General features: G+C 38.9%; 1 protein-coding gene across 1 annotated transcript in view; it reads right to left on the bottom strand.

Moving 5' to 3' along the window:
- smim14 (small integral membrane protein 14) overlaps positions 1-19,385 on the bottom strand; it is a 65,975-nt gene that overhangs the window by 23,609 nt on the left and 22,981 nt on the right. The window contains exon 3 of the mRNA XM_069924901.1: positions 15,951-15,999. Coding sequence (XP_069781002.1) covers positions 15,951-15,999 — 49 coding nt within the window. The remainder of the gene's footprint in view (positions 1-15,950; positions 16,000-19,385) is intronic.

Below are 19,385 nucleotides of genomic sequence, written 5' to 3'. Positions count from 1 at the left end.
CCTGCGACCTCCACTGCGGTGGGACTACTGGGCACGGTGAACCGTTGGAAACATCACAGAGCAGCGTATTTGGGCTGCCCGGCAAACTGATGTCCTGGAGTCGGAGCCCTGTAATAGCAGTATGGAGGGCCTACGTTTCTGCTTCTTTCCTCTGTCCCTGCGCCAGCTGGGTGTAGTTTAGGCCGGGAGCGAGGCTGTGGATTGCGGGTTGAGAGAGCATGTCCACCACAACATTGTCTCTAGTTGCCCTGTGCTGGATGTCGGTGGTGAACTCCGACACGTAGTGGAGGTGGCGCTGCTGGTAAGCCGACCAGGGATCTTTGGCCATCGCAAGGGCCTGCGTGAGTGGCTTGTGATCGGTGAACTTGGTGAACGGCCTGCCCTCCAGGACGTACTGGAAGTGTCAGATGGCCAGGTACAGGGCCAGGAGCTCCCTGTCGAAAGCGCTGTACTTGAGTTCCAGAGGTCAAAGATGCCTGCTGAAGAAAGCCAGCGGGCACCACTGGCCATCGACCCACTGCTTCAGCACGCCCCCAACAGCTGTGGCTGAGGCGTCTACCAAGAGTGCAGCATGGGCCTCTGGGCGTGGGTGGGCCAATAGTGTGGCGCTCTCCAGTGTGTCCTTTATTGCTGCGAAGGCATCCTCCGCCTCTTCCGACCAAACCAGGACTTTGTCTTTTGCAGCGATCATCGAGAATAACGGCTCCATGATGTAGGCCGCACCAGGGATGAACCGATGGTAAAAGTTCACCATATCAACAAACTCTTGCTGGCCCTTGAGGGTGGTGGGGTTTGGGAACTGACGCACGGCTGTGACTTTTTCTGGTGCCGGAGCGGCTCCGGCCACCGAGAAGGTGAGTCCCAGGAACTGCAGCGTCTGCTTGCTGAACTGGCACTTGACCACGCTGACCGTGAGGCCAAACTCTGGCAAATGGGCAAACAGGGTGCAGAGATGGACCTTGTGCTCCTCGTGGTCACAGCTGGCAATAAGAATGAAATTGAGGTACATGAACACAAAGTCCAGAACCCTGCCCACTGCATCCATCAGGCGCTGGAAAGTCTGGGCTACATTTTTAAGTCCGAAGGGCATCTGCAAGAATTCAAACAGCCCGAACGGGGGTGACGATCACAGTCTTACCAATGTCTTCAGGGTGGACCGGGATCTGATGGTAGCCCCATACCAGGTCAACTTTCGAGAAGACCTGGGCGCCATGCAGGTTTGCCGTGAAGTCTTTAATGTGTGGAATGGGATACTTGTCCGGCATAATCACGTAATTCAGGCGCCGATAATCCCCACAGGGTCGCCAGTCCCCGAAAGACTTGGGGACCATGTGGAGAGGGAAGGCCCAGGGACTGTTGGACCGGCAGACGATCCCCAACTCCTGCAGGTGGGAGAACTCTTCTTTGGCCAGCTGTAGCTTCTTGGATGGTAGTCGCCTGACCTTGGCGTGCAGCAGGGGGCCTTGCGTGGAGATGTGGTGAGAGACCCCGTGATGGGGCATGGTGGCGGTGAACTGCGGTTTCAGGATGGTGGGGAACTCGTCGAGAATGCTGGATACTAGACCCTGTGAGTGGTTAGGGCAGCTATCTCCAGCTTGCAGGCTTCCATGGCCTTGAGGCGGACTGAATGGCAAGTGCGAGCGTTAACTAGTCATTTGCCCTTCACATCCACCAGCAGGCCATGCACTCTGAGGAAGTTGGTCCCCAACAGCACAGTACCCACTGAGGCCAGCATGAACCTCCAGTGAAACTTGTCTTTCCCAATCTGAATCTGTGCCCTGCGGTTGCCAAAGGTTTTGATGGCGGAACCGTTGGCTGCCCGCAGGTTGGGACCCTGTGCTTGGGTGTGGGTCTCGAGGGCGGCCAGGGGTAAGATGCTCAGTTCCGCTCCAGTGTCCACCAGGAAACGCTGGCCGGTGGACTTATTGGTCACATGCAGGAGACTGTTTGCGTGGCCAGTCGCCGCAGCCATCAATGGCGGCTGGGCGAGTTGTCTCCCTAATAGGTACAGGGCTGCCTGGTGGTGCTCCTCCGGCATGTTCAAGGGGGGTCCTGTGACCGGATGGGCCTTGAGTGGGTGACCTGGCTGAGGGCGGCTTCATTTTCCCTTTTGGTTCGCCAGAGGGTGTCTGCTCGGGCCGCAACTCGCTGTGGGTCCGTGAAGTCCTCGTCCGCCAGAAGGAGCTGAACGTCTTCAGGCATCTGCTCCAAGAAGATCTGGCTTGTGATCCTCTGCCAGCGCCAGCATCTCATCCATCAGGGCCAACGGTGTTCTGTCTCCTAGCCCATCTAGATGCAGAAGTCCAGAGGCGTGCTGTTGTGGGGAGAGACCGAATGTGACAAGAAAGAAGTTCTTGAGGGCAGTGTATTTACCCTCGGCCGTGGGGTTGTGGATGAGGTCATCCACTCTGGCCGTGGCCTCCTCATCAAGCATGTTCATGACGTGGTAAAATATCGTGACATCTGAGGAAATGTTCCTGAGGCGAAACTATCTTATGAGGCAAGGTTAGCAGAGCTGGGTCTTTTTACTTTGGAGCATATCAGGATGAGAGGAGACTTGACAGAGGTCTACAAGATTATGGGAGGCATATATAGGGTGAACAGCCAGCCTACTATAGATTTATACAAGGAAGAATAGAACTCCAAACACAATATAACCGACACTTAACCTCCCCTATTGAAGTTCATCTTATGAAATCTAAAAGTAAATTTTATGTGCAAGGAGATAATTTTATTCAGACTTGTATCAATCCCAATTTTCATCTGATTTTAATTTTATGAATAACTTCTTTTTACATCAATTGAATATTCATAAGATTTCCTTGGATGATCATTGTTTACTCTATGCTCTGATTTCAGAGGCAGAGAAATCTTTTCAATCTTTAAAATATCAGGTTTGGGATGGTTAAACAATCGAGTTCTATGTTTTTTGATAGTTTACTTATTTCTCATATTTGTGAGGTGTTTAGAAATTCTATTCACCAGAACTCTATCACAGTCATTTTATGAAGCATCAATCTCTCTAATTCTTAAAAAAGATAAGGATCCATCTGACTGTGCATCTTATAGACCTATATCACTTTTAAATGTTGACTCTAAAATTCTTTCTAAAGTTTTAGCTCATAGATTAGAAAATATTCATCCTCAGATTATCACAAAAGATCAAATTGAATTAATTAAACGGTGATACTCCCATTTAAATTTTGAAGACAAATATCATCTATTCTGCTTCATCAAAGACGTCAGAATGTGTAGTATCATTAGATGCAGAGAATGCTTTTAAAAGAGTTGAACGAAGATACTTGTTTGAAATTTTGGAAAGATACGATTTTGTTTCTGGATTTAATTCCCGGAAAGTCACTTTATTTTAAACCAATTGCAATTATTACTAATAATCAAACATCTTCCCCATTCAAATTGCTTCAAAGTATTAGACAAGGCCATCTCCTTAGCCCTTTACTTTTTAATCTTGCATTAAAACCCCTTGCAATTGTACTCTGTAATTCAAATGAGATTCAAAGTATTAATATAGGTGATGAAGTACATAAAGTCTCTCTATATGCAGATGATCTTTTAGTCTATATGTCAGATCCTGCTAATTCTATCCTTTTGATGCTCTCTTTACTATCGAATTTTGGGAGTTTTTCTGGATATAAACTAAATTTTCATAAAAGTGAATTATTCCCAATAAATTCACATGATCCCATTTATGATAATATGCCATTTAAGATTTTTTTTTTCTCTTCATCTTTTATTAAAGTATAAATGTTGGTATTTATATGGCCATTCAAGATTATTAAAGAGTATTTTACTTATTTAGGAGTTAAAGCCACTAGGAAATATAAAGATTTGTTTAAATTAAAATTTTCTCCTTCATTAGATTTTGTGAAACAATCTTTTACTAGATGGGCCCGATTGACTTTGTCTTTGGTTGTCGTATTAATAGTGTTAAGGTGATAATATTACACCTATTTCAAGCTGTCCCAATTTTTATTCCAAAATCTTATTTTGATAATATTTGGAATGGTAAGGAGGTCAGCTTGAAAACACTTCATTTACAGAAACCTAAGAAGGATGGTGGTATAGACTTACAAAATTTGGCAGTTAATATTCATATTATGTTTTGGATTTATTAATTTGATAAACTTGATCGTCCACTCTGAGTAGATTTGGAATTGAAATCTGTCCAGAATTATTTCTTAGCTTCTTTTTTAGGACCAGCATTACTTTTTAGACTATCTAAGATCAGCAAGTATATTTTCAATGCAATTATTAAATATTCATTAAATATTAGGTTTCAATTTTGGTTTTATGTGATGATACATTGCGAAATATATTAAAAATTATGGAATCTTCTAAATCTTTATGCATCAAATGTGCATGATTAAAAAATTTATACAGGAAATGTTTTTGAACTTAGCAGAGACACATGAGAAAATTTTAATAGAAGAATGCTTTAATTTCTGTTTGGATCCAAACTTAAGACAGAACTCCTAGAGGAATATCAAGAGCTAAAGCAGCAACAGCCACATTGGTATTAATGAAAGACTTGAACTTAATAGATGCGTGGAGAAGAATTTATCCTTGAGAGATTGAATATCATGTCTATTTGAATAAAAATAACAATATTCAAATAGAGAAATAGAATTCCAGGATTTCATTAGAGAACAAATAGCACTTTTGTGATATAAATTTGAACTCTGTGAATGACAAATTTGTAATATGGGATGCTTTGGAAGCATATCTGAGAGGTCAAATTACAAGTTTTACTTCTAAAATCAAGAAGGAGTACATGAAAGATGTAGATCAAGAAATAATGTTTTTAGTAAAAAAGATCTTCAAAAGAGAAGCTCTGTGCATGAACATAGACAACTAATCAACAAAAAACCAATATAATTTATTACAAACCTATAGAACAGAAAAGGCGATTACAAGAACTAAACAAAAGTATTATGAATTAGGTGAAAGATCACAAAGTACTTGCATGACATTTGAAAGCAGGTATCAAGATCAATTAATGTAATTGAAAATGATTTGAATGTCATTAGCTACAAACCTAAATAAATAAATGAATTGCTTAAGGAATTTTACTCTAAACTATATAGCTCAGAGTCTTTAAAGGATGAGAATAAAATATATATATATTTATCTCAGATACATTTACCTAGATTGAGCACAGTAGAACAAGCAGGATTAAGTGCTAATTTTACACTATTAGAAGTGAAGGAGGCAATTAGTTCTTTACAAAGTAATAAAATGCCATCTGAATTTTATAAAGAATTTAAAGATTTATTGACTCCTATTTTTATGGAAATATTTGATCAAGCATCAGGAACACATACTCTTCCAGAATAATTTTCAACAATAATAATTTTACTGTGATACCAAAAAAAATCCTTTGAAACCCTCATCATACAGACCTATTTCATTATTGAATGCAGATTATAAGATTCTTGCTAAAATATTGGCAAACAGAATGACTGAATTACTGCCTAAATTAATAAATATGAACAAGACAGGATTTATTAAAAAGAGACAAATTAGCCGACAATGTGGCTAGATTACTTAGTATTATACATTTAGCACAAAAAAAAGACCTAAATGTTGCCGTGGCTTTAGGTGCAGAAAAGGCCTTCGACAGATTGGAATGGGACTTTTTGTTTAAAGTCCTTGATAAATTTGGATTTGGTCAGACTTTTATAAATTGGATTAAGGCATTATATGATGATCCTAAAGCTAAAGTAGTAACTAATGGACAGATATCTACCCCATTTCAACTGACGAGATCAAGTAGATAAGGATGACCTTTATCTTTACATAATTGCTTCCAGTAATTTTTATCTATTCATCTATTTAAATCAACCTCCCATCTTAATCTTGATTTGTGAATCCCTAACATGGGAGCAAGTTTTTGAAGTAATTTATTTATTTCTGAAATAAACTTATTTATACCCCCTTTACATATTAATATTTCTAATTCATTCTGCCAAGGTAATATCAAATTATGACCTAACTTATCAACCAAGAAAGCCCTAACCTGATAGTAACAAAAAAAGTATTATTTGGGACATTAAATTTTTCTTTCATTTATTGTAAAGTAATAAATTTACTAGATTCAAAACAATCCTCTACTTACTTAATTCCTATTTGATTCCAAACTTTCAAAAATTTATTATTCATAGAAAAAAGAAAAAGTCTATTTTAATACAAAGGCCTTTTTCAAGAAATCTGACCTATTTCATAATTTATTTTATTCCTTAATTCAATCAAATGTCTCAGAATAGACATATCTCTAATTGCTGTTAACAATTTTGAATACCATTTATAAATAAAGTTCTGCACAGAATCTTCTCCTATTTTACTCCATTCTATTTTAACCCAAGATGTGTTCATCTAAATCAAACATCCCATTCTTTAAATAGGGAAGTTGCAAACCTCCTAATTCAAATTTCCAAGTCAATTTTTTCCAGACAAACTCTTGCCATCTTTCCTTTCCACAAAAACTTCCTAATACTCAAATTTAAATACTTAATTTTTTTTTTGAGGGATCCAACAAGGAATTGACTGAAATAAATATTGAACCCTTGGAAAAATATTAATTTTAATACAATTCACTCTACCTACTAAAGTTATAGGCAAATCATTCTATCTATTTAAATAATTCTTAATTTTATTAAGGTAAATAATTCAATTTATACAAATTATTTAAATCATTATCAACTTTAATTCCTAAATATTTAATTCAATCATCTGACCACTTAAATCCAGCAAATTTCCTACTGAGTATAATCCCCTTTAATTAAGGGCATAACTTCACTTTTGTCCCATTTAATCTTACAACCCGATATTTCACCATATTCTTTGAATCTTTGAATTGATGCAAAGAATTTATAGGATCTGTAATATAAACCAAAACATTATCAGCAAACAAATTAATCTTATATTCCTCTTGATTAACTTTTAGACCCTTAATATTAATATTTAACTCTGCTAAAGGTTCATTGCTAAAACAAACAAAGCAGAAGATAAAGGACATCCTTGTTTACTTGATTTAGTTAATGGAAAAGCAGAAGAAATTTTTCCATTAGACACAACTTTAGCAGAGGGATTTTTATATAATGTTTTAACCTAGTTAATAAATGTAGATATACCACCAAATTTTCCCAACAAATAAATAATTCCATTCTAATCTATCAAAGGGCTTCACAACATCGATTACTTTAATCAAACAGTTCATTTATAAGTATTAAAAGTTCCTTTGAGATCTTTATTCACTTGATCACCATCAATCTCAACCAACTGTTGCTGAGTAGTTTGACTCTGAGCATCCATATGTTGATCTTGTTTAATATTAGGAAGAGAACTTACAAATTCCAAAGCTTCATGATTTTCTCCAGAAAACTCTAAGTGTGGCTGGATATTGAAAAAATAGAATTTATATCCCTTTTTCGATTGAAAAAATAGAATTTATATCCCTTTTTCCAAAAGACAGATTCGCAGGATTAAACTCCTTTCTTCTTTTCACAATTGACATTCATAAATCCGCATTATAAAAAATACCTTACTATTTGCCACCACTAATGGACCTTGATGTTATCAAGCATTTTGGACCATCAATCTTAATATCGTTTATCTTGTTATGAGCCCAGATGACCCCAAAACCCAGCAGCAATAGATATTCACCAAGACAACTGGTTACTTAAACAAAAGTTGCTTTAAACTATCTTTAAACATGAAGACAGGATCAAACTTTAACTTATTATTATTAACTTAACCCCCTTCTAATTCTAAACACACGTGTATGTAATGTGTGTGTAAGTTCAGGAAAGTTATTTGATTCACAGTCCAATCACCGGTACCAGGCAATTCTTATACTGTGCACAGAATTTAACATTTATGAATCTTTTCCAGTCTTTGGTGGTTGAAAGGTAATTGGTTACTGCTCAGGAAGGTTCTTGTTGGTTTTCAGAGAAAGATTTGTTGTTCGTTGGACACACACAACCAATTCCTTTTTAATCAGCCGCTTCAGTGTCTTGCCGAAGAAACTTGCCCCATCAGGGTTTTCCAGATGATAACCTCTTTCTTTCAGATCACTAGAGAGTTCCTTTTTGTTTCCCTTATTTCAAGTGCAACATTATGCGGCCAGTCCTCTCCTCTTATATGAACCACAAGGGCTTTGTTCAGGCTGAACTCATAACTCACAACTCATCTTCAAAATGATGTTTTTCCACATTTGCCATCTTGTCCTGTTCCAGTCCCAGCTGCTGTTGCTGAACTGTAGAACTGAATTCTCTCTCTCCCTCTCTCACTCACACAGAGAAAACCACATGACTCTCTTAGAACAGCCAACTGCACTCAGACTGCGGCACCAGATCTAATCTTCTGAGTTCGTTCATCTGTTGCTTTCCAAAACAATAATCCATTACTCCACAGCATGTCCAATTCACGCCTATTTGTGAAGTTCTTATAGGCATTCTTCAAAATTTTTGCAAAGGCACCTGGAGCCTGGATTGTCTGGCATGAGCAGAGCTCTGGCATTTTAAATGGGATGTTTTGAAAACATATCTATATACAATATAAAATACAATATAATCTGTCACAACTGATACAATGTGTTTAAGGTAACATGCATGTGAGAAAAGAGTGGAAGGATATTCTTCTGTACTTTCTGCCTGAAGGTACCAGAGAGAAAAGATTGTGGCCAGAGTAATGGGGGTCATTTAAAATGTTGGCTGCCTTCTTGAGGCAGTGATTTACATTGATGTATTCAATAAATGAGAGGGCAGAGCCTGTGATGCACCTGACTATGTTTGGTCCCTTCCACATTCCTGGGCATTCAAATTCCCAAACCAGGTTGTAATGTCATCAATCAGTATAATTTCCTCAGTTCACCTGTAGAAGTTTTATGCAATATTCAACTATATGCTAAATTTCCTGTGATACCTTAGAAAGTAGAAGTGATGGTGTGCCTTCTTCATGGTTGCCTGATCTGCTGGCTTCAGGAGAGGTTTTCTGAAATAAGGTTTCCGAGGAACTTTGAAGGTTTTGACCCTCTCCACCTCCATTCCATCAATACAAACAGGTATGTGGTCCCTCAGCCTCCCTTTCTTCAAATCAACAATGAGCCCCTTGGTCTTGGTGACTTTGAGAGCAAGATTGTTGTTCTGGCACCACACCACCAGGTTCTCCATTTCCATTCTGTATTCTCACTTATTATTTCCATTTATTCGGCCAGCAACTATGGTGTTGTCAGCGAACACGTAGATCGACTTAGAGCCAATCATGGCCACGCTGTTGTGAATGTACTTGAGTATTATTTGTAGGACCTTGCCATATGCAAATGAGATACTATGTTTCCTTCCAATGCAAAATCAGTGCATTGTTATTTTGGATGTTCTAAGAGTGATAAATGTTCATATAAATATATAATAATGTGTGGCTAATTTAACTGATAGTGAGCTGCTAATTAAAACAACAACTTGAGCATCAACAACTTAAAGATGAAACCAGAACATCAAATGGAAAATAGATTTAAAGGCATTTACCATAAAAGCAGTGTTCTTAGAATAAGCAAAGGGACACAAGGAGCAAAATAGCCCAAGTAAACAGATGGAATGAACATTAAGCAGATCCAATCACGTCAATTAATTAATTATGGGTGGCATGGTTGGCAGAGCAATGCATTTATAGCACCAGTGATTGAGACTGGAGTTCGAATCCCATGCTGTCTGTAAGGAGTTTGTACATACTCTCCGTGTCTGCATGGTTTTTCCATAGGGGCTCTGTTTTCCTTCCAGTTCTTTCTCAATAGTGGAATAGTTCCTCTGATGAGCATTGAAATTTTTTGAAAAGTAGGCACGGTGAATTTCATCATGTTTTTGTAAAAAAACTGCACCTGCTTCCCCCTCACTGGCATTCACTGCTAAAGTAAATGGTCTGTCAAAATCAGGAGATTTTAAAACAGGGTAATGGCATAGCATCTCCTTTAAATTTTCTAAAGATCTGTGACAAACTTTCATGCACACAAATTTCTCCTCTTTCTTCAAAAGATTGGTTAAAGGAAGAACAACTGCAGCAAAATTTCTTATAATATCCTGCCATTCCTAAAAATCTCCACACTGCTTTCTTGTCATTGGGAATAAGAAATTCAGAAATTACATTCACCTTAGCTTGAATAGGTGCAACTTTGCCATGACCAACTATGTGACCCAAGTATGTCACAGTAGCATGTACAATTTCACTTTTAGCTAAACTGACAGTTAAGTTTGCTTTGGAAAACAATTTGTCCAATTCCCTCAGATGTTCTTCCCATGTGTCACTTTTTATGACCAAGTCATCAATATAGGGATCTGTATGTGTCAACCCTTGGATTACCAAATTAATCATCCTTTGGAATATTGCAGGCGTATTTTTCATGCCAAAAGGTAACACATTAAACTAGATGGGAGTTACAAAAGTTGAAATATTCTTTCCTCTCTCATTTAGAGGCACACACCAGTAACCCTTCAACAAATTCACCTTAGTAAGAAATTTAGCTTTTCCAATTTTATCAGTACAATAATCTATTCTTGGAATAGGTTAAGCATCTGTTTTAGTTACTGAATTAACCTTCCTGTAATCTGTGCAGGACCTAACAGTTCCATCTAGTTTGGATACCAGAACACAAGGAGAACTCCAATCTGAATTCAAAGTCCTAATAATAGCATTTTTCAACATATATTCCACCTCCTAATCCATGATTTTCCTCTTCTGAATGTTTATTCTATATGGGCTTTGTTTTATGGGACTTGCCTCTCCCACATCCGCATCATGATAAATCACTGACGTTCTTTTTGGCATATCAGGAAACAAATTTGCATATTTCAAAATTAATTCTTTCAACTGCCTCTGTTCTTGTGACTTAAGATGGCCCAACCTTTTCTCCAGATTTCCCAAAATTGCTGAGTTAGACAGGCACACAGGAACTATGGTTTCTTTAACCTCACAAGATTCTGTTTCCATAATCTTATGATCTATAACTTCCTCTACACTGTCATCAACTAACACCTCCAATACAACATATTTATGTGATAACCCTGAGTTTTATTCCTTCATTCTGGAGTATTTATAACATAGTTAACATCATTCAGTTTTGATTTAACTATGTACAGTCCAGAAAATTTAGCTCTTAAAGGACTGTCATGTGTTGGGAACAAAATTAACACTTTACTTCCTGTTTTAAAATTCCTCACTTGAGCTTTCCTGTCAAATAAACGCTTCATTTTACCCTGAACCATTTCTAAATTCTTGAGCCGAAGTCCACATTTTTTATAACCTATCTTTAAATTTCGAAACATAATTTAGCAAGTCAAACTGCACATCCTCATTAACCCACTGTTCTTTAAACAACATTAAAGGTCCTCTAATCTGATGTCCAAACACAATTTCAAAAGGGCAGAAACCTAATGAATCCTGCACAGCCTCTCTTACTGCAAATATCAGTAAATGAATACCTTCATCCAATATTTCCCATTCTCCAGACAATAAATCCTCATCATATTTTTAAAGAATAGAATGAAATCTTTCCAAAGCTCCATGAGTTTCAGGATGGTTCACAGATGAAGTGATCCGCTTTATTCCCAACTCATAAATCAACTGCTGAAACAACCCAGACATAAAATTAGATCCTTCATCACTCTGGAGCTCTTTAGGTAATCCAAAAACTGTGAAAAATCTTTCTAAAATCCTTTCACACATCTTTTATCTTAACATTCTCCTCAGACTTAATTTCAGGTTTACTAGTCTGCTCCACATTAATCTTCTGAATAGGCTTAAAAATCTGTTCCACATTAACCCTCTGAAAAGGCTTACTATTCTAAAATTTGATTTTAGAATCAGGACATATTCGTCCGTTAACCTTGACATTTGCTGCCACGACCCCACGTCTCTCTACTAGGTATAATTTAATCTCATTTAGAGCACACCTTTTAATTTCCTCAATTAATATCAATTCTCTTAATCTGTCAAAATCATTATTTATTCCTTTAGAAGAATACAAACAGTCAAAACATACAGATTTCCCCAGAGCAAAATCCATACAAGATTGGTTCCATGTTTTCACCAAACTCCTAAATTTTATGCTTCTGGAACCAACTCATAAGCTTTCAATACTGCTTGATTAACAGTATCATAATTTGCCACTTGCTCTGTAGCAAATTTATAACCCTTCTGCAAGAGGACTGCTTTCGCCGAATTAAATTCTTTACGTCTTTTAATAATAGTTTGACTCAGGTCCACATGGAAAAACGCTCTTCTATTTGTCAACAGACTTCCACATTGTCGAGCATTCTGAACTGCCAATCATAAAATTAACTCTCTATCTTGGTAATGAAGACACCTTACTAAAACAGATCAGGGCAGTTGAACTGGCAATGATTTTTCTCTAATCGCTCTATGAGCCCTATCCAATTCCAGCCCATTTGGAAAAAATTGTAATCCTAAAACTTCTGGGATCTATTTTTGAAAAAAATTTACTGGTTCAGAATCTTCAAAGTCTTCCAGAAGTCCCACTACTTTCACATTATCCCTCCAGCTCTGATTTTCCAAAGAATCAATTTTCTTTAATAAATAATTTTTCTCTATTCTCCATCCAGTGAAAGAATCATGCAAAAAATTCAATTTCTGTTGACATTGATCAATATTACAAATACAATCCTTAAGTTCATCTTCCATATTTTAACTTTTTCTTGTACTTTATCCATCAACTTAGCATATTTTGCCATATCCACTTTAACAGATGCTATATCCTCCATAGCATTCGAGAGTTTATTCACAGCTGTGAAATCTGTTGAGACATAGCCTGGAATTGTGCAAAATTATATTTAGCTGTAGGCCTACCATAAGATGGAGATATTTCTTTTTCAACTTTCTCCTCCTCACTAAACTCCAATTCTTCTTCAAGACTTTCAGCTTTTGTGGCTCCAACCCCCAGGTCTTCTGCTTCCACCAATTTAACCGATCTTCCTCTCCCCCCACGGGTCCTAGGCTGGCCCTCCACTGACCCTGGATCACTGGATCGGCAAGCACTAGCCTTCCCCATAGGGAGAAAAATACACAGGATAGCCCACACGTGCATAGAGATGCATGTGCTCATCACCTCTCCAATCTCCGCGAAGGAGCATCTCTTGACTTTGGCGCTATCTTCCCCGGAGCACCGTGGCACTGGTGCCGGCATCAATTTCAGAACGGCCGCTTGTCGTCACTGGGGTGGGAAGGAGCACCACCGAATCTTCAGGCTCCAACTCTGAGGTAGGCCTCACTTCTTCCAGACTTACCAATTGTTTTAAAATCAGTTTCTTTGTTCGAGTTCTAGTCTTCTTTATATTTACTTCTTATTTCTTCTCTTATAGACTTTTAAAAAACTTTTATACAGTTAGGAAGTTATAAAAACAGGCTTTTCTTTAATCTATTGGGAGAGATGTTTTCCTACGTTCCTTGCCTATGCCATCACGCCACTCCCCCTTCCTCATATTGTTGTCTTTGCAACTCAAAGTTCCATTTCTCTCTTTCTTCTTCCACCCTCAATTTCTCCAATTCCAACTGCAATTCAACAGATCTATCCTCCAGAAAAATTTTAAAACCTTTATCAACAAATTTTCCCTCACCGATATAATATTTCACTATAACCCTTTGTATTTGTATTTTCCTCATCCAATGCTTGACTTCAGTCAGCTTTAATTCCTTAGCAATGATCATCAGTTCCTCTTTTCTCTTGATCTGCAGCTATGCAGGTGATGGTTGTGACAAAAATATACTAATATCCATTGCTCTGTTCCTACACACACAAGCTTTAAATTAGCTTGGAAAAACCAATTAACTAATAAATCACAAAAACTCCAAAAGTATAAGATCCTAAAACTCCAATTTTCAATCAGAAAAGACGAATCCCCAAATGTGACAGGCAAAATACAGCAGCAACAGAAATTCACCAAGACAAATGGTTACTTAAACAAAAGTTACTTTTAATTTTCTTTAAACATAAAAACAGGATCAACCTTTAACTTATTACTATTAACCTAACTTAACCCCCTTTTCATTCTAAGTGCATGTGCATGTAATGTGTGTGTAAGTTGAGAAACATTCTTTGACACTCCAATCTCACTTCTCACTCCTCATTGTTCACTGGTATCAGGCAATTCTTATACTGTGCACAGAATTGAACATGTATGAATCTTTTCCAGACTTTGGTGCTTGAAAGGTAAATGGTTACTGCTCAGGAAGGTTCTTTTTGGTTTTCGGAGAAATTTGTTGCTTGTTGGACACACACACAACTGATTCCTTTCGATTAGCACTTCAGTGTCTTGCCGAAGAAACTTGCCCCATCAGGGTTTTCCAGATGATAACCTCTTTCTTTCAGGTCACCACAGAGTTCCTTTTCTGTTTCCCTTATCTCAGGCGAAACATTATACAGCCAGCCATCTCCTTTTTTATGGACCACAAGGGCTTTGAACAGGCTGACCTCAGAACTCACAACCCATCTTCAAAATGGGGTTTCAAAACCAGCTTCCAAAAGCCACTGCAGAAAACCAGCAGTCTCTCTTTCTCTCTGTGTCACACTCAGAGAAAAAACCTGTTTGATTCTCTCTGCTTGCAAAACCACAGGACCTTCCAAAAACAGCAAACTGCTTTCAAACAGATTGCAGTTCTGGACCCAATCTTCTGAGTCCATTCATCTGTTGCTTCCAAAACAATAGTCCATTACTCTCAGCATGTCTAATTAACACCTACTTGTGAAGTCCTTCAGCAAAGCAGTTTCCATTGTCTTTACAAAGGCCTTGGGAGCCCGTACTATCTGGCTTGAGCAGAGCTGACATTTTAAATGAGATCTGAGTTATGAAGTGTTTGTTTGTGACCTACACTAAAACCCCACAATTTATCTCTTTTAAAACATATCTATATACAATATAAAATATAACAATCTGTCACAGGTCCTTTTCTCAATCACTTTCAAAACTTATAGATTAATTATCTTTGGTTTTTTTTCATGATCCCATAGTTATTATTAGTAGTAGACTTCTTAACTTGGCCAGCAGCTCTCATTCTTAGTTTAGGAATACATGTTTTTTTTTCCATTCAACAATATGTACTTTGTTCATTATTATTTGATACTTTTAACTTGATATTAATTTATTTTATTCTTAATAGTGCAATGCTGATAAAATCATCCAACAGGGGCGGGGGAGTGGGGTAGAGTTGGAGAGGGGTTGCTTTTACCATCATCAGTGTTGCTTTTATGGTATCAAGCATCATTAGCCACTAGTGACACTTGATGCATGCTGGTGACGTGGCCTGGGGTGGGTGGAGAGTCGCTAGCATGCATCAAGCTTGATGCTAGTGATTCTTGATGCATGCCAGTGATGCCAGAGAGGGTGGGGGTGAGTCTGACAATGAACAATGGCTGTGAACTTGCTTGGGGGGGGGGGGGGTCAATGCCAGTGCATGACATGTGGATTGAGGCCATGGAAAAGTGGTATCCAGGCAACTGAAATCCATCAATGCTGGCCGACTATTGTTGGACACTGATACAGGAGACATCAGATGCTGAGTACAAACGAAAATCAGCAGCAGAACCTTTTTTTAAGTCAATTGAACTAAAGCAATGTGTCATTATGCGATTAAACAACCAAAATTCAACAAAGTTAATTTAATGTTTCTCCAACTTCCTACGTGATACAGCAAATCTGAAATTAGGTTTGTGTTCATCTTGAAGTTGTTTATCATAATCTTTCATTTTTTTTCAGGAAGCAAACCTTTTGAAAAAATGCTCAGTGTTATCAATTTTAAGTTCAAGGTTACTAATTCTCAACTTGGATTTGGGTAAACAAATTTGTCAAGATCAGTGACAGATAATGTCTGGGGAAATATTTACACAATTTGACTGATTGATCAATTTAAACTGAAATAGAACTTACATTCTTGTAGACACTCATTGTCCGTGCAGTAAGATTGCGACTGTCGCAGCTGAAACACGAGAAAAGGACAAAAAGTAATGCATATTCTATGAAAAACAACAAATTAGTTGAGTAAATTATTTGTTCTCCTTTTTATTTCAGGTAGCACAGAAATATATTCAAAAATCTAACTGATGCTTAAGATAATGACTATTAATAATTATAATGAGTGAAATAAAACAATCTCCAGGAATCTTTTGGAAAAGTTACTCTCCCACAGAATTTGGGAATGAGAAAAAGTCACTGAACATGATGGTCATTTGGGCCAATATTTCTATTCCCAAAACCTGATGCAAGATTGGTGGCGGCTCAGATTGAAAATTGAAAAATTATTTCTAAAATTTGCACTCTTTGGGGAAAATTATGTACAATTATGAAATACAGCATGAGAAAATGCAGAGTATATTGGAATATGGTTCAGAGGACCCAAGAGCAACTGAATAATCTGATGCTGACATCAAGTCTTCGGCCATTACACTCCCTCTCAACTATTCCTGAACCTGGTGGTTCGAATCCTGTGGCACTTGTACCCCCTTCTTGACGGCAGCAGAGAGAACAGAGCATGTCCTGGGTATTGTGGATCATTGATAATTGCTACTGCTCTTTAACAACAATATTCCATAGATATATATATATATATATATTTGTGATGTTGGAGAGAGTTTTTCCTGTGATGTACTGGGCTGAGTCCACTTTCTTTTTGCAGGATTTTTCATTGAGAGGTATTGGTACTCCCATATAAGGCTGTGATGCAGCCAGACAGCACAATTTCCACTACACATCTGTAGAAATTTGCCAAGGTTTCCGATGATATACCAAACTTCCACAAACTCCCGAGAAAGTAGAGGTACTGACTTTTTTCTTCATGATGACATTCATGTAGTAGGCCCAGGAAAGGTCCTCCCAAATAGTGACTCACAGGAGTTTAAGTTTATTAACCCTCTCCACTTCCAACCCTCCGATGATCACTCGATTGTATACCTCAGGTGTTCCCCTGCTGAAGACTACAATCAGCTCTTTTGGTTTTGGTGCAGTTGAGTGTAAGTACACCATTCAGCCAAGTTTTCAAGCTCCCTTCTGCATGCTGGCTCATCGCCCTCTTTTATGCAGCCCACTAAGATGGTATTGTTGGCAAATTTGTACATGGTGTTGTTGTTGTACCTCATTACAGAGTCATAAGTGTAGAGTAAGTAGAGCAGGGGGTTAAGTATGCATAGTTGTGATAGTCAGGTGCAGATGGAGACTGTAGAGGAGATGTTTTGGCCAATCTGTACTGAATGGGGTCTGGAGATGAGGAAATCCAGGATCCAATTGCACTTTGTGGTATTGAGGCACAGGACTTGGCAGTTTGCTGATTAGTTTGAGGAGATGATGTACTGAATGCTGAACTGTCATCAATAAAGAGCACCCTAATGTATGTATCTTTGCTATCCAGGTATTCCAGTGTTTTATGAAGAGCTAGTGAGATGGCATCTCCTGTAGACCTGATGCTGTGATAGGCAAATTGGAATGAATCCATGTCACTGCTTTGACAGGAGCTAATATGCTCCAACACCAGCCACTCACTGTGACTGTGAGTGCCTCTTGTTGATAGTTATTTAGACAGATTACCACACTCTTTTTGGGCACCAGTACAATTGAAGCCTGTTTGAAACATATGGATACCACACAGAGAGGTGCAAGATTGCCATGAATCCACTAACCAGTTGATCAGCACAGATTTTCAGTACTCGGTGGGGTACTCTGTCTGGACTAGATGCTTTTCTTGGATTTATTCTCTTGAAGGCAGCCCATGCAGGTGGACATGGGATATTTAGAAGGGAGAAAGCTTAAATGGAATATAAACACTGGAACAGAGTGAATGGCTCGTGATCCTTATCTGTTCTGTGTATCACATGTAATCTATTGTTTTCCAATAATTGACAATTGCAGTACATAAAACTGCTGGAGAAACTCAACAGATCATGCAGTATCTTCAGTAAGTAAAAGATAATCAATGTTTCAGGCCTGAGCCCTTCATCAGGAATATTGAAAAACAGTCACCTGAATAAAAAGGTTGGGGGTGGGGTTAGGGGAGGATAAGAAGCAATAGGTGAATATAGATGGGAGGGTGTGTGAAAGAAGCTGAGATATGATGAAGAAAAGGCAGAGGGCAAAGAAAAATAGATGTCCAGTAGAAGAGAAAGGGGTGGGGAGCTGGACGAAGACAGACATATGGATGAGGAAAAGAGAGACTGCAGAGGGAGTTAACAGAATTTGGAGCTCAACACTGCTACTGTCTGGATGGATACTGCCAAGATCGTGCTCCTCTCCTTTGCGGGTGGCCTCAATTTGGCACTTCGAGGCCATGGACAGACATGTCAGCATGGCAGTGGGATGTCGAAAAGTGGTTGGCCACTGAAAGGTCCCTGTTCTTGCAGCAGAGCAAAGGTGAGTCCAATCCCCCTGACGTAGAGGAGGCTGCATTGGAGAGCTACAGATGCAGTAAGCAACACCAGAAGACTCACGTGAAGTGTTGTTTCACATGGAAGGACTATTTGGGGCCCCACATAGTTTGGAGTGAGGAGGTATAAGTGGGCAGCTACAGGAGTAGTTACCAAGGGGGCAATTGGTGAGAAAAGGATGAATCAACGAGTGACTCCTACAGAAGCAGAGTGTGTGGGGGGGGGGGGGGGGGGTGGTGGGAAGATGTGACTGTAGTGTGATCCAGTTGAGGGTGCAATAAATTGTGGAGAATAATATGTTGGATGCAGAGGCTGGTGGGTGGTAGGTGAGGACAAGGGGAACCCTGTAATTGTTATGACTGGGGAGGGAAGGGGCCAAGGTGGATATGCGGCAAATAGAGATGCGGGTGAATGCTGAGTTAATGGCAATAGCAGAGAAGCCATGTTTTCATGAAGGAGGACATTTCAGATGTCTTGGAATGGAAGGCCACAGCCTGGGAGCAGATGCGACAGAGATGGTGGAATTGAGAAAAAGATGTAGAATCCTTACAGGAGACTGGTTGAGAAGAGGTGTAGTCTCCAACCAGATGGCATCAATGTCGATTTCTCCAATTTCTGTGAGCCCACTTTCCTGGTCTTTCTCTTTCCCTCACTCCTCTGTCTCTCTTCCTTCAGGTCCCACCCCTCCCCTTACCACTCCTATCAGAGTGTTATCCTTCTTAGCTCTCTGCACTTCTATCACTATTCAGCTTCTTTCTCTTCTACCCTCCAACCCATATCTAACTACTACTTCTTACCTGTGAGCTTGTGCTCCTCACCCTTCCCCCTCCCCTCTTTATTTAGGTATCTGTCTGATTTTAGACATTTTTATAGAAGGGCCCAGGGCCAAAATGTCAACTGCCTTTTATTTATGCTGCATGACCTGCTGAGTTTCTCCAGCACTTTTGGGTTC

Source organism: Narcine bancroftii, chromosome 3 (genome assembly GCF_036971445.1).
Source record: "Narcine bancroftii isolate sNarBan1 chromosome 3, sNarBan1.hap1, whole genome shotgun sequence".
In the NCBI taxonomy this organism is placed as follows: domain Eukaryota; kingdom Metazoa; phylum Chordata; class Chondrichthyes; order Torpediniformes; family Narcinidae; genus Narcine; species Narcine bancroftii.
Note: the sequence above shows the minus strand (reverse complement) of the source record. Positions and strands in the feature narration are given on the sequence as shown.